The sequence below is a fragment of the Caretta caretta genome, chromosome 6 (genome assembly GCF_965140235.1).
Source record: "Caretta caretta isolate rCarCar2 chromosome 6, rCarCar1.hap1, whole genome shotgun sequence".
Taxonomy (NCBI): domain Eukaryota; kingdom Metazoa; phylum Chordata; order Testudines; family Cheloniidae; genus Caretta; species Caretta caretta.
Window position 1 is genome coordinate 84,606,034 of NC_134211.1, and position 12,805 is coordinate 84,618,838.

General features: G+C 43.6%; 1 protein-coding gene across 3 annotated transcripts in view; it reads right to left on the reverse strand.

Moving 5' to 3' along the window:
• Positions 1-12,805, reverse strand: part of BAZ1A (bromodomain adjacent to zinc finger domain 1A) — a 116,270-nt gene that overhangs the window by 62,578 nt on the left and 40,887 nt on the right. For all 3 annotated transcript variants that reach the window (XM_048852312.2, XM_048852310.2, XM_048852309.2), the window contains exons 4-5: positions 6,796-6,897; positions 5,296-5,383 (exon numbers count right to left, since the gene is read on the reverse strand). In XM_048852312.2, the coding sequence (XP_048708269.1) occupies positions 5,296-5,383; positions 6,796-6,897 (190 nt within the window). The remainder of the gene's footprint in view (positions 1-5,295; positions 5,384-6,795; positions 6,898-12,805) is intronic.

A 12,805-nucleotide genomic window follows, 5' to 3' on the forward strand; every position in this document is an offset into this window, starting at 1 on the left:
CCGATGATCTAGCCAGCTTTCTATCCACCGTATGGTCCATTCATCCAGCCCATACTTCTTTAACTTGCTGGCAACAATACTGTGGGAGACCGTATCAAAAGCTTTGCTAAAGTCAAGGAACAACACATCCACCGCTTTCCGCTCATCCACAGAGCCAGTTATCTCATCATAGAAGGCAATTAGATTAGTCAGGAATGACTTGCCCTTGGTGAATCCATGCTGACTGGTCCTGATCACTTTCCTCTCCTCCAAGTGCTTCAGAATTGATTCCTTGAGGACCTGCTCCATGATTTTTCCAGGGACTGAGGTGAGGCTGACTGGCCTGTAGTTCCCAGGATCCTCCTTCTTTCCTTTTTTTAAAAGATGGGCACTACATTAGCCTTTTTCTAGTCGTCCGGGACTTCCCCCAATCGCCATGAGTTTTCAAAGAAAACGGCCAATGGCTCTGCAATCACATCCACCAACTCCTTTAGCACTCTCGGATGCAACGCATCCGGCCCCATGGACTTGTGCATGTCCAGCTTTTCTAAATAGTCCCAAACCACTTTTCTCCACAGAGGGCTGGTCACCTCCTCCCCATGCTGTGCTGCCCAGTGCAGTAGTCTGGGAGCTGACCTTGTTCGTGAAGACAGAGGCAAAAAAAGCATTGAGTACATTAGCTTTTTCCACATTCTCTGTCACTAGGTTGCCTCCCTCATTCAGTAAGGGGCCCACACTTTCCTGGACTTTCTTCTTGTTGCTAACATGCCTGAAGAAACCCTTCTTGTTATTCTTAACTGTCTCTTGCTAGCTGCAACTCCAGGTGTGATTTGGCCTTCCTGATATCACTCCTGCATCCCCGAGCAATATTTTTATACTCATCCCTGGTCATTTGTCCCATCTTCCACTTCTTGGAAGCTTCTTTTTTGTATTTAAGATCAGCAAGGATTTCACTGTTAAGCCAAGCTGGTCGCCTGCCATATTTACTATTCTTTCTACACATCGGGATGATTTTCCCTGTTACCTCAATAAGGATTCTTTAAAATACAGCCAGCTCTCCTGGACTCCTTTCCCCCTCATGTTATTCTCCCAGGGGATCTTGCCCATCAGTTCCCTGAGGGAGTCAAAGTCTGCTTTTCTGAATTCTAGGGTCCATATTCTGCTGCTTTCCTTTCTTCCTTGTGTCAGGATCCTGAACTCGACCATCTCATGGTCACTGCCTCCTAGGTTCCCATCCACTTTTGCTTCCCCTACTAATTCTTCCCGGTTTGTGAGCAGCAGGTCAAGAAGAGCTCTGCCCCTAGTTGGTTCCTCCAGCACTTGCACCAGGAAATTGTCCCCTACCCTTTCCAAAAACTTCCTGGATTGTCTGTGCACCGCTGTATTGCTCTCCCACCAAATATCAGGGTGATTGAAGTCTCCCATGAGAACCAGAGCGTGCGATCTAGTAACTTCTGCGAGTTGCCGGAAGAAAGCCTTGTCCACCGCAACCCCCTGGTCCGGTGGTCTATAGTAGATTCCCACCACAACATCACCCTTGTTGCTCACACTTCTAAACTTAATCCAGAGACTCTTAGGTTTTTCTGCAGTTTCATACTTGAGCTCTGAGCAGTCATATTGATCTCTTACATACAGTGCAACTCCCCCATTTTCTGCCCTGCCTGTCCTTCCTGAACAGCTTATATCCATCCATGACAGTACTCCAGTCAAGTGAGTTATCCCACCAAGTCTCTGTTATTCCAATCACATCAAAATTCCTTGACTGTGTCAGGACTTCCAGTTCTCCCTGCTTGTTTCCCAGGCTTCTTGCATTTGTGTATAGGCACTTGAGATAACTCGCTGATCGCCTCTCTTTCTCAGTATGAGGCAGGAGCCCTCCCTTCTCACGTGCTCCTGCTTCCTCCCGGTATCCCACTTACCTCAGGGCTTTGGTCTCCTTCCCCCGGTGAACCTAGTTTAAAGCCCTCCTCACTAAGTTAGCCAGCCTGCTTGCAAAGATGCTCTTCCCTCTCTTTGTTAGGTGGAGCCCATCTCTGCCTTGCACTCCTCCTTCTTGGAGCACCATCCCATGGTCAAAGAATCCAAAGCCTTCTCTCCGACACCACCTGCATAGCCATTCCACGAAGCCATTTGACTTCCACGATTCAACAGTCTCTACCCAGGCCTTTTCCTTCCACGGGGAGGATGGACGAAATACTGGGCAATCCGCTACTGCAGGTTCTTCGACAGAGCTGCTTTGTTTATTGCCCCATTAAGGGTAACTTTCCTGTGCCACTTTGCTGTCACAGGAAGGGTGGGGAGCGGGGGAGACACCATTGCTGCACACAGGCAAGCCACATAGGGCCCGTGCAAAAGCCACAGGCTTGGAGAAGACCCTCCCTTGATTCCCTGCTCACCCTCAGCAGCGAGGTATCTTCCATAATCCTGTGGAAAGTATGGGGACAGGAATGATTATCAGGCCCTCCTACAGTGCTGGCTCTCCACAGGAGCCATGTGCCCATTGTTCAGCAGGGTCCCAGAAGAGTGATTTACTCTGCCCCTGCGGCTACTCACCATTTTGGCAGTAGTGTAGCTTGTGTGCTTGCCTGGGGTCAGCCAGTTAGCGACAAGTGTGTGAATAGTGGCTGTGTTTTAAAGCACTGAATCAGTGTTGTCTGTGTTGCAAACAATACTGCTTCTGTAAAATGTTGCATTTAAACTTCACAGAGATGACCTTGGGAGCCCAGCTTCCCTCTTTGTTATCAGCGGCGAAACAGCTGTGCAGAATTAGAAAGCGGCCAAAAAGAACGAAGGAGGACTTTCTCCGTGAGGTTATGATGCACTCCGCCGCCGAGAAACAGGAACTGAAGGAGTGGCGGGGCAGCGAAAGGAGAATGCAGCACACCAGAAAGAGGCCACAGAGCGGCTCTAAACTTTATGGAGCACCAAGTGGACACACACTCCAGGGGATACTAGCACTGCAAACCACGCAGCTCCGCGCCTGCCCTCCCCTGCAGCTGCTGTTGCTTCCCATGCCCCCACCCCCAACTCACTGTTATCAACCTCTCGGCTCCACTCTCTACCTGCAGCATTCTAGTCCTCGCAGTCCAGCACTGTGGACTCCCACTGCCCACTTCACTCAACACCCATCCCTCTGCAGTTTGGCCCTACTGAAGTACAGCACCAGCTGCATTGTACTCCAAAGGAGAAGGCTGGGTATGATCCCTGGACAGTCACAGATCTGTAGCCATCTCAGAACCCCTCCTCCTCGAGACCTTCCCTTTTCCCCCCCATCCCCCTTCCTGCTGATGTATGTTTTTGTTTGACTCTCTCCTCTGGTTGTTGTCTTTTAATAAAACAATTGTGTTGGTTTGAAAGCAATCTTTATTCTATAAGTGAAAGCAAAAAGAGCACTGAAAGCAACAGACAATGTTAAGCCCCCTTCTTGCCTCATATGCACCAATCACGTCCTAGCACTACAAACTCAGCCTACAGGTGCTGAGCCTCTGCAGTCTAGCCCTGGGTGAAGCTTTCACCCTTCCCCTCACAAATATTATAGAGGATACAGCACGCAGCTATAAGCACAGGAACAGCATCATCGGCAAAGTTCAGCTTCCCATACAGGCATCGCCAGCGGTCTTTTAAACAGCCACATGCACACTCAATCATTCTGCACTTGCTCAGCCTGTTGTTGAACTGCTCCTTGCTGCTGTCAAGTTGCCTCGTGTATGGCTTCATAAGCCACAGCATTAAGGGGTAGGCGGGGTCTCCCAGGATCACAATGGGCATTTCGATTTCCCCTACAGTGATCGTCTGGTCCAGGAAGAAACTCTCCGCTTGCAACTTCTTGAATAGGCCAGTGTTCTGAAAGATGAGTGCGTCACGCACCTTTCCGGACCAGCCTGCGTAAATGTCTCTGAAATGCCCACGGTGATCCACAAGTGCCTGGAGAACCATTGAGAAATACCCCTTGCGATTAATGTACTCGCTGGCTAGGTGGTCTGGTACCAGAACTGGAATGCACCCCTCCACAGTTAGGGAAGCCCATTTGTGCAAAGCCATCCACAATGTCACGCATGTTGCCCAAAGTCATGGTCTTTCAGAGCAGGATGCGATTAATGGCACTGCACACTTCCGTCAACATGAGTCCAATGGTCAACTTTCCCACTCCGAACTGTTTAGCGACTGATCGGTAGCAGTCTGAAGCAGCCAGCTTCTACAATGCAATCGCCATGCGTTTCTCCGGCGACAGGGCATCTCTCATTCTTGTGTCCTTGCGCCGCAGGGCTGGGGCAAGCTCACCACACAGTCCCATGAATGTGGTTTTCCTCATGCAAAAGTTCTGCAGCCACTGCTCGTCATCCCAGACATGCATCACAATGTGATTCCCATCACTCAGTGCTTGTTTCCTGAGCTCAAAAGCAGCGATCCGCTGTGGTCAGCACCTCCATGAATGCCACAAGCAATCTTGTGTCACAGCTACTACGCGTGGCAAGATCAATGTCAAACTCCTGTTGCCTTTGTAATTTAAGGTCAGAGTGTTGGTCAGAGCGAGCAGCATACTGGTCAGCAGTTTGGGATCCATTCCTGCAGATCGAAGAGGCAGGGTGCGCAGTATACAAACAGTTGAAAGATAGAGCCAAATGTGGACAGAAGCACAGGGATTGCTGGGATCCAAAGCAGTGCATAATTGGGTATTCGGACAGGACCCAGGATGCCCTGCAACCCCCTCCACCTTCCCACAAGTCTTAGCGGCAAAAGAGAAAGAGGTGCTCTGTGGGATAGCTGCCCAGAGTGCACCGCTCCGAATAGCGCTGCAAGTGCAAACACACTACTGTGCAGGCAGCTGACAGTGTGAACACACAACAGCAGTTTTCCTTCTGTGCTCTCCGAGCAGCACTGTAACTGCCAGCACTGTAACTTTGCCAGTGTAGATGTCCCTCACTCGAGCGAGGTTATTTCACATGGGGTAACTCAAGTGTATTAACTTGAACTGTTGCAGTAAAGACAAGCCCTGAATCATTTTATCTGAAGAGAGACATTATAGTAGAGTGACACTAGCTTATTGTGCCATGTCTTACTCACTGAATTTTGTATAGCTTAAAGAACACACCAGCTGTATAGTTTGGCAGATGAAAGCAGAAAACCTACTAAAATTTTCACCTAGTAAAATAAATAAAAATAATAATAATAATAGTAAATAATAATACTTTATAATGAGAGCAGCTAACTTTCTTTTCAGTAAAAAAGTCTAAGAAGAGGAAATGTGAGTTCATATAATCATATTTCTAGATTATAATACTCTCTCTTCTACAAACAATTTAACCACTTATTTACCTTAGTTCTAATGACTCCATCATGTGGTTCACAGTGTTGCTTCAAAAAAAGTTTAAGTCTATCACGAGAAAAGAGATGTTTCCTCCGGCTATGGTGTGTTTAACAAAAACAGAAAAATAAGCAACATTACTAACTAAAGTCAATCTACATTCATAACTAATGTAAATTTACAGATCACACTTCAGATAAGAACACAGAAACAGTGTGTCAGAAGGCAGAAATCATATGTTATTTTCTTAGTAAAGTTTTAATTTAGTATGGTCTTAGACAACTATTGTTCTCAACAATCTTAATGAGAATCAAGATTCACATAAAAAAGTTTAATTGTACCCAAATATTATTTTATATATCCAGACTTTGACTTTTGTTTTAAAACCAGTGTAATCATATCACTTAACATGTGTCTATACAGAGAGTAAGAGATTTCATATGACTGTGTACACACACACACGAAAAACCATCTCTGTATCACGGACTCTGCAGATCTCCTCCCAATATTAAACAAAAACAATAATATGAGTTATTTGTTCTGCAATGGGATCTAGAGGTCCTGACCAAGATGGGGGCCCATTGTGGTAGGCCCTGTACACTCTCATCAACAAGAAAAAACACCTTCCCTGAAGGTTTATTTACAATCTAAATAGACAAGAGACACAGTGAGATAAAATAAATATTAGTATTCTCATTTCATAGATGGGGAAGTGAGGTACAAAGGCCCTAGTTCAGCAAAGCATTTAAAGTATGTGTTTAAGTCCATCCTTTAAAACTAAACATGTGCTTAAGTGCTTGCTGAACAGAGACAGACTGAGTCAGGGACAAAGATTAAATGACTTGCCCAGTGTCACAAGAAGTCTGTGACACAACTGGCAATTGAACCCAGGTTTCAAGTGACAGCCTAGTGTTTTAGCCACAAGACCATCCCTTCCATTCTCAAGCCTGTGTATTTTTTTTCTTCTTTCTTATTGCACCTATTTCTCATGCTACTCGAGACTGATTACAGTATATATAATTTAGTTCCAGACTGAGTCAGTGTTAATACATCAAATACCACTAGAATCACTCAGATTTCACACTATGAAAGTTGATGCACAATTTACTCTTAAAAAAGAAAAAAAAGATTTTAAAAACTTATTACAGTTTGAAGGTTTTTAATAGACTTACTCTAACAATTTTAAAGAGCAACAATTATATCCTGTCAAAATGTCAATTGCTTAAAAACTCAGCTCCCCAGTTTCAAACTATTCAAAGCCTATATAGCTAAAATGTATACAGTTTACAATACAAATACTACAGAAATAATACAAAAGATCTGTGAGGCACAGATAGAATGTTTGGCTTCGGTATTTCTAAATGAGTGTTGAATACATAGTAAAACTGAGTGTTATTTTCATCAGACATAATCTTACTATGAACTATATACAGTACTCATAGTAAAGACAATACAGTGCATAATTCCAACACACTGTAATTCTAATTTACGTACAAAACAGTAATTTTTACCTTATCTGAGATGCTTTTACAGTAACAGATTCATATAGTTCTTTTTTAATAGGCTGGACTTTGTACTTGAACAAGGAGGGATCAATTAATGCTTTTTTCTTCCTAAAAAGTAAAATAAAATAAGGTGTTTTGAACACAAAATCACATTTCTAAACAGATTTTGGAACACAGATCTTAAAAGTAATTATATTTACCAACACAACAGGCCTCTGGAAAGTACATTAGCACATACAGTGGCACCCATAACTTCCACTGATGTCAATCAACTCACCAACTTCTAAACAAAATAATAAAAATGCCAAATACATGTGTACTTGCATTTAGTTTTAAAATGAGACAGAACAAGATAGTCTAATAAAGACAAATATTATTTTACAATTTAAGTCCATACTCCAAAGTTCATGCTGTTACCATCAGCTACTGGCATGAATCAAGCAAAGGAGAGGAAAATAACCATACTGCTGTAATAGGAAGAGGCTTCACCAGACAATGCATTACTTCAACTTTTTAGAAAAACTGATTGACAAAAAGATAGTCATGATACATTCTAAGAAACAGTCACCTCTTATGACAAATTAGTACAGTAGAGACAGCATATTTTCCTTATGAAGGCTTATGTATTTTTCATCATCAGGGATCCTAGAAATCAGTTTCTCATGGAAAAATGCAGAATTTTTGTTTTTACAGAGAAAAAAATATTAAACTAAATTTTACTGAAAGTACCAGTGTCATTTATTCAATGTGCACAACCTCCCCCTCTTCTGGTTGATTTTTGAATAAACTTTAAAATTACAGTGGAACCGTGTTTATCTGATCTAATTGGGACCAGGGCCAGATTGGATAATCAAATACTGGGAGAATCAGGAGAATCAGCAAAGAGCTTTCTATCTCTTATTTTAAGATGGGGAGGGGCTCGAGCATGCAACCCTGAGCAGCGCTGACAGTTGGAGCCCCAGCCACACAGAAGCTGACTGCCCAAGACCAGCCCTGTTAGCCCCGGGAGAGCCAGATAATGGAGGCTCGGATAAACAGGGTTCTACTGTATATCAATACAATTGTGTTCAACTCATACCTATATCTATTGTGGCTAGGGAAACTAAAGTTCAGCGTTTCATTTCAATAGTGGAAAAATGCAGATTTTTATGTTGTCATTTTTTTGGACAGAATTTTGGTTTATCACAGAAAACTAGGATCCCTGTTCATCATCAAAATGAAGATGCTTTCCTTCGCCTGTGCTTGTGAGACTAAGCATCACCAAAACACATCTAAGCCAATATTTTAACACTATTTGATTATTAAAAATTAGACACTATGCTTTAAACAGAATGATAATGGTACTATTTGTATACAAAAACATACAACAATGAAACTAAGTGGTGTGAAGTTGTTATGATTTTATTTTGTTTCAACTATCTTGTGTTTTATTGTTAAATAATACTACTTAACTCTCATAATAGTGCTTTTCATCCATAATTTCAAAGTGCTACTGCTTTGGCAGGCACAGGACTGGACAAATCAAAAATTAATATTGGATCTGGATGGGAATATGAATTACATGGAAGGACTGGTATCTTTTTGGCAATACACTGTAATGCCATTCAGTCCTTGTAAAATTCATGAAATCCTTGAAGATGGACTCTATTGCCCTTTGTAGCTTGCTTTTCTTTTACCATTCTTGAAACTATTTTTATTCCTAGAAGAACACATGCAAGAGATTTTTGGAATCTTATATAAGGGTTACAGATCTGAAATTTGCCCCAGCATTCTCATATATACAAGATACGATGCACAATTGGACAAATTTTACAAAAAAACCCCCAAACTGATAAACAACCCTATAAGACGGAGCCAGTGTCCTCTGAAAACAAGAAACAAGGCTCCCTTACCCAGACTTAGGATATCTCTCTTTATAAAACAAAAACCACTCCTGAAGGAGTTGCTTACAATGGTTAAATGATTTCCCAGCTGATAAAGTCTTAAATCCAGATTATTTCTGGAGAGTTTTGTTTGATTTAAATATACACACCCCTACCTCAAAGGAGGTAGGTATTAGTCTTGCTCATGGCACCATATCTGTTGGACGTGTGAACTAGCACTCTTATCCAAATTCTTGGAAATACATAAAATGAATAATATCTGTTAAAGGGTGGAGGTTTGAAACTACTAAAGTCATACAGACCATACTCTCAAATAAAAATTTAGGTAATCAAAAAATTGTCCAAATCACTTACAGCTAGACTGCTATGGCTAACTAAGAAGTCAATAAACCCCCAATTTAACAAGATTTTAAGAAGTACTGATATATTGTTTGAAATTTATTAAATATAGTTTAGTCAGGATAGCACTGAAGGACCCTTTCATTTTCTTTTGATTGTATGAAGATAATTTTTGAGAGAGTGAGTTTGCTGAGATTGGATGTGTCACATCTTGAAGACTTTCATATGAGATCAGGTCTTCCACACTTAGATTAATCTTCTATAATCTGAAGGCAAGAAAACTAAAACAACAAAAATTTGTATTAGAGTGCTTCCTTCATATGAATTATGAACAGGCTAGTTCCCCCACCATACATCACCATGTTTGCTGCCATTCATTCAGATGGGCTCAAGTAAATGGGAACCTTCTCAGTCTAACACTCCAGTAGAAAACAAAATCAATCAGAATATGCAGCATTAAGAGTGCTTTCTCAACTCCTTTATCCATTTTAAGTAGGTTCACAATCCCAACACTCAATGTAACTGAAAGCTAGAGTAAAGGAATAGTTTTTCCCATATGACTCTGAACCTTTTGTAACCCTCACCCATATCAGGGGACTGGGACAAGGAAATAAAGACCAATCTCACAAATTTATTCCACCAACATATATATTAGTGTGAACAGGCTAGGCCCCTATCCAGTCCTCAACAGATCATAAAGACCCTGAACCAGTTTTCAAACTTACCCCCTTCTAGTGTCCAGCTTTAGGAGGAACTTAAAAACACAACAAACTCTCAGCCTTAGCTTCCTCTTCAAGTGTAGATGTTTCTAGGGCTTTCCTCTCAAATATCCTCAGTCCTAGGCTTCCTCTACTTCAAAGAAACACCTCCTTTAGATCCTGTCTGGAGCTAATGAGGCACACCTGCTAGCATAAATTAGCAGTAATTACCCTAAATCCTAAAGCAGGGTTTTGGCACCTGACTCTAGGATGACTCAACAGAAGAGCCCTGCATTTTTATAAAAGGGCTCAAGAATCTGCTATCCAGTTAGAATTTGCAGATCTTATTGTATTGCAAAATCTTCTCTAGAGAAGAAGAGCAGAGACTGGGGTTATTACTTTGTTACACATGGAAGAGTTCTGAACTTTGAGAGTTATTGTATTATTCTGCCATTGAAGTCAAAATAATAATAATTTGATTTTATAGAACACTTTATCAACATGAAATAAGCCTTGTAACATCCATGTGGAGGTATGTATTACTATCTCCAATTTACAACTGTGAAGAATCTGTGTAGAAGTCAGGAAAAAAAACAAACAGACCTTCTGGTTCCTAATATTGCGCTGAAAGCAAAAAATAAAATAAAATAAAGGTCCTCTCCTGCTAACGTGGTAGGGTAAGATTCACTTACCTATCCAGAGTACATACAAGGTCCTCTTCACAGCATATTCTATAAAGGCTGTTGGGGCCAGATTCCCAGTTAGGTAGGAGACAAAGAAGGGCAGCAGCCATTTATGCAGGCAATAGGCTAAAATTGTAGCCATTGACAAACTACACTGCAGCCTTGTGGCCTGCTAGCAGGTTCAGGGCGGGATGAATTCCACACACCAAGATCCCAAACCCTTATGCCCCACACAACGCCAAATTACTTTATGGGGTGAAGACATGAATTTCTCTCCCAGTGCAGAGTCTGATTATCTATCCATGGACATCTGCACAGCAAGGTTTAAACTTGTGTAACCTACTGACAATGCTTTCAAGCTTACGGGATAGGAATACCTAACATCATAGCTACCAAGAATGCACTGAAACTTTGCTACTCCTGTAAAGGTTTCTGATAGTGGATATTTTACTGAATGTGTATAGTTCTGATGAAACAGCATATTAGGAGCTCTTTCCAAGGTAACTATTACTACTGGAGGAATTCTGCACCACTGTGCACTGCAGAATTTGCGCAGAAATTAACATTATGCACAGAATTTCCTTTCCTCCCAAAGAAATAGGCTGCAGAACTGCTGGCCACAACTAGAGGTTGCTGGACTCAGCAAAGCCCAGCTCGCAAGTAGAAGACACAGCCAGGGAAGGGGTGGGAGCTGGAGGGTTCCCAGCAGCTGCAGAACCCAGCACGCCCTGAAAGAAGAAGGCAGCATGCAGGAAACATCACACAAGCATCAGGAACCCAGCATCACGCTGTTTCTCCTTCTGGATCCTGCGCTCCAGTGTTCACTCTAATTGTTTATGTACATGTGTGGAATGAATTTTGTTATGTGCACCAATATGGAGGTGATGTGTGACACATCACTTTCATACTGGTGCACATAACAAAATGCATGTGGTGGGGCTGAGGGGTTTGGAGTGTGAGAGAGGGCTAAGGGCTGAGGGGGGCTCTGGCTGGGGGTGTGGGCTCTGGGGTGGGGCTGGGGATGAAGGGTTTGGGGTACAAGGGGGGCTCAGGGCTGGGGCAGAGGATTGGGGGGGTGAGGGCTCTACGGTAGGGCTGGGGATGAGGGGCTTGGAGTGCAGGCTGCCCGGGTGCTGCAGAGGGGAGAGAGGACTCCCCCACAACCCGCCCTCGCTGCAGCAGCTCAGGGCCAGGTGAGAGGTGTCTCTCCCTGGCCGCAGCAGCTCCAGTGGGCCTGGGCCAGGCGAGGGGCTCCTTTCCCCGGCAGCTCCAGTGCACCTGGGCTGGGGGAGGGACGCCTCTCCCTAGCAGCTCCAGCAGGCCTAGGCCAGGCCAATGGAGGGGTTCCTCTCCCCAGCAGCTTGGGGGCATGTGTGCCTCTCCCCTCCTGCCTGCACGGCCCTTGAGAGCCTGCCACGTGGCCACACAGCTTATCGGGAACATAGTTGAACTCTCGTGAGGAAGAGGTGTTAGTGTAGGGGCTGTGGGAGTGCCCCACAGCTGGGCTATGGTGGAAAAGAGATGCAAGTGGTTGGGTTGAGGGGGACCTGCAGCTGGTCTCCACAGGGTGTGGGTGTCTGGGCTGGGGGGTGCCCCATGGCTGGACTCTGGTGGATAGGGGGTGCCCCACAGCTGGGCCTGGGGTGAGGGTAGGGGGTCCACAGCTGGGCTCTGTGGGGTAGGGAGTGCGTGCAAGTGTCTGGGATGGGGTGGGGGGAAGAGAACAGCTGAGCTAGGGGGGTAGTATGCTGGGCTCTCATGGGGAGGGGGCAGAGAAACAGGAACTGGGTTGTCCTAGGGGTTCCTTAACTCTCTACTGTTGGGGGAATATTTTTGTGTCTGTATTTTTACAGACATAGCTGCTGATAGGTATTTTGAAATTAACTGACACTGGCATGATTATATAGTGTTATTTTGACAAAATATGCAGAATTTAAAAATATCGTGTGCATAGTTTTTAATTTTTTTGGCGCAGAATTCCCTCTGGAGTAAACTATCTAGAACAGGAGTGGGCAAACTATGGCCCGCGGGCCACATTCAGCCCGTCAGACCTTTTAATCCGGCCCTCAGCTCCCACCAGATCTAGAATTAGAGCTAGGGCTGGACAAACAACTCAAAAAAATAATTTCAATCTGATCCATATCATGAAGTCACACTTTTTGGACTAGTTAGAGATTCTGCAGTCAAACTATTCCTCTGGTGATAGAGTAACCTCTGGTAACTTTCTTTTTTTATACAACATGTATCAGTCTTAACAATTAAAGAGTAATAACATTTTCTGTAAAAGCAGACAGTGGACATTGACTGCTACCGTGTGATGAGGCATAACCTTTTATAACCCTGGCCCAATGATGTTAATGGGAACAGAAAATAAAGACTATTTTCTTACCAGTACTGCAGTTTGTTACACCGT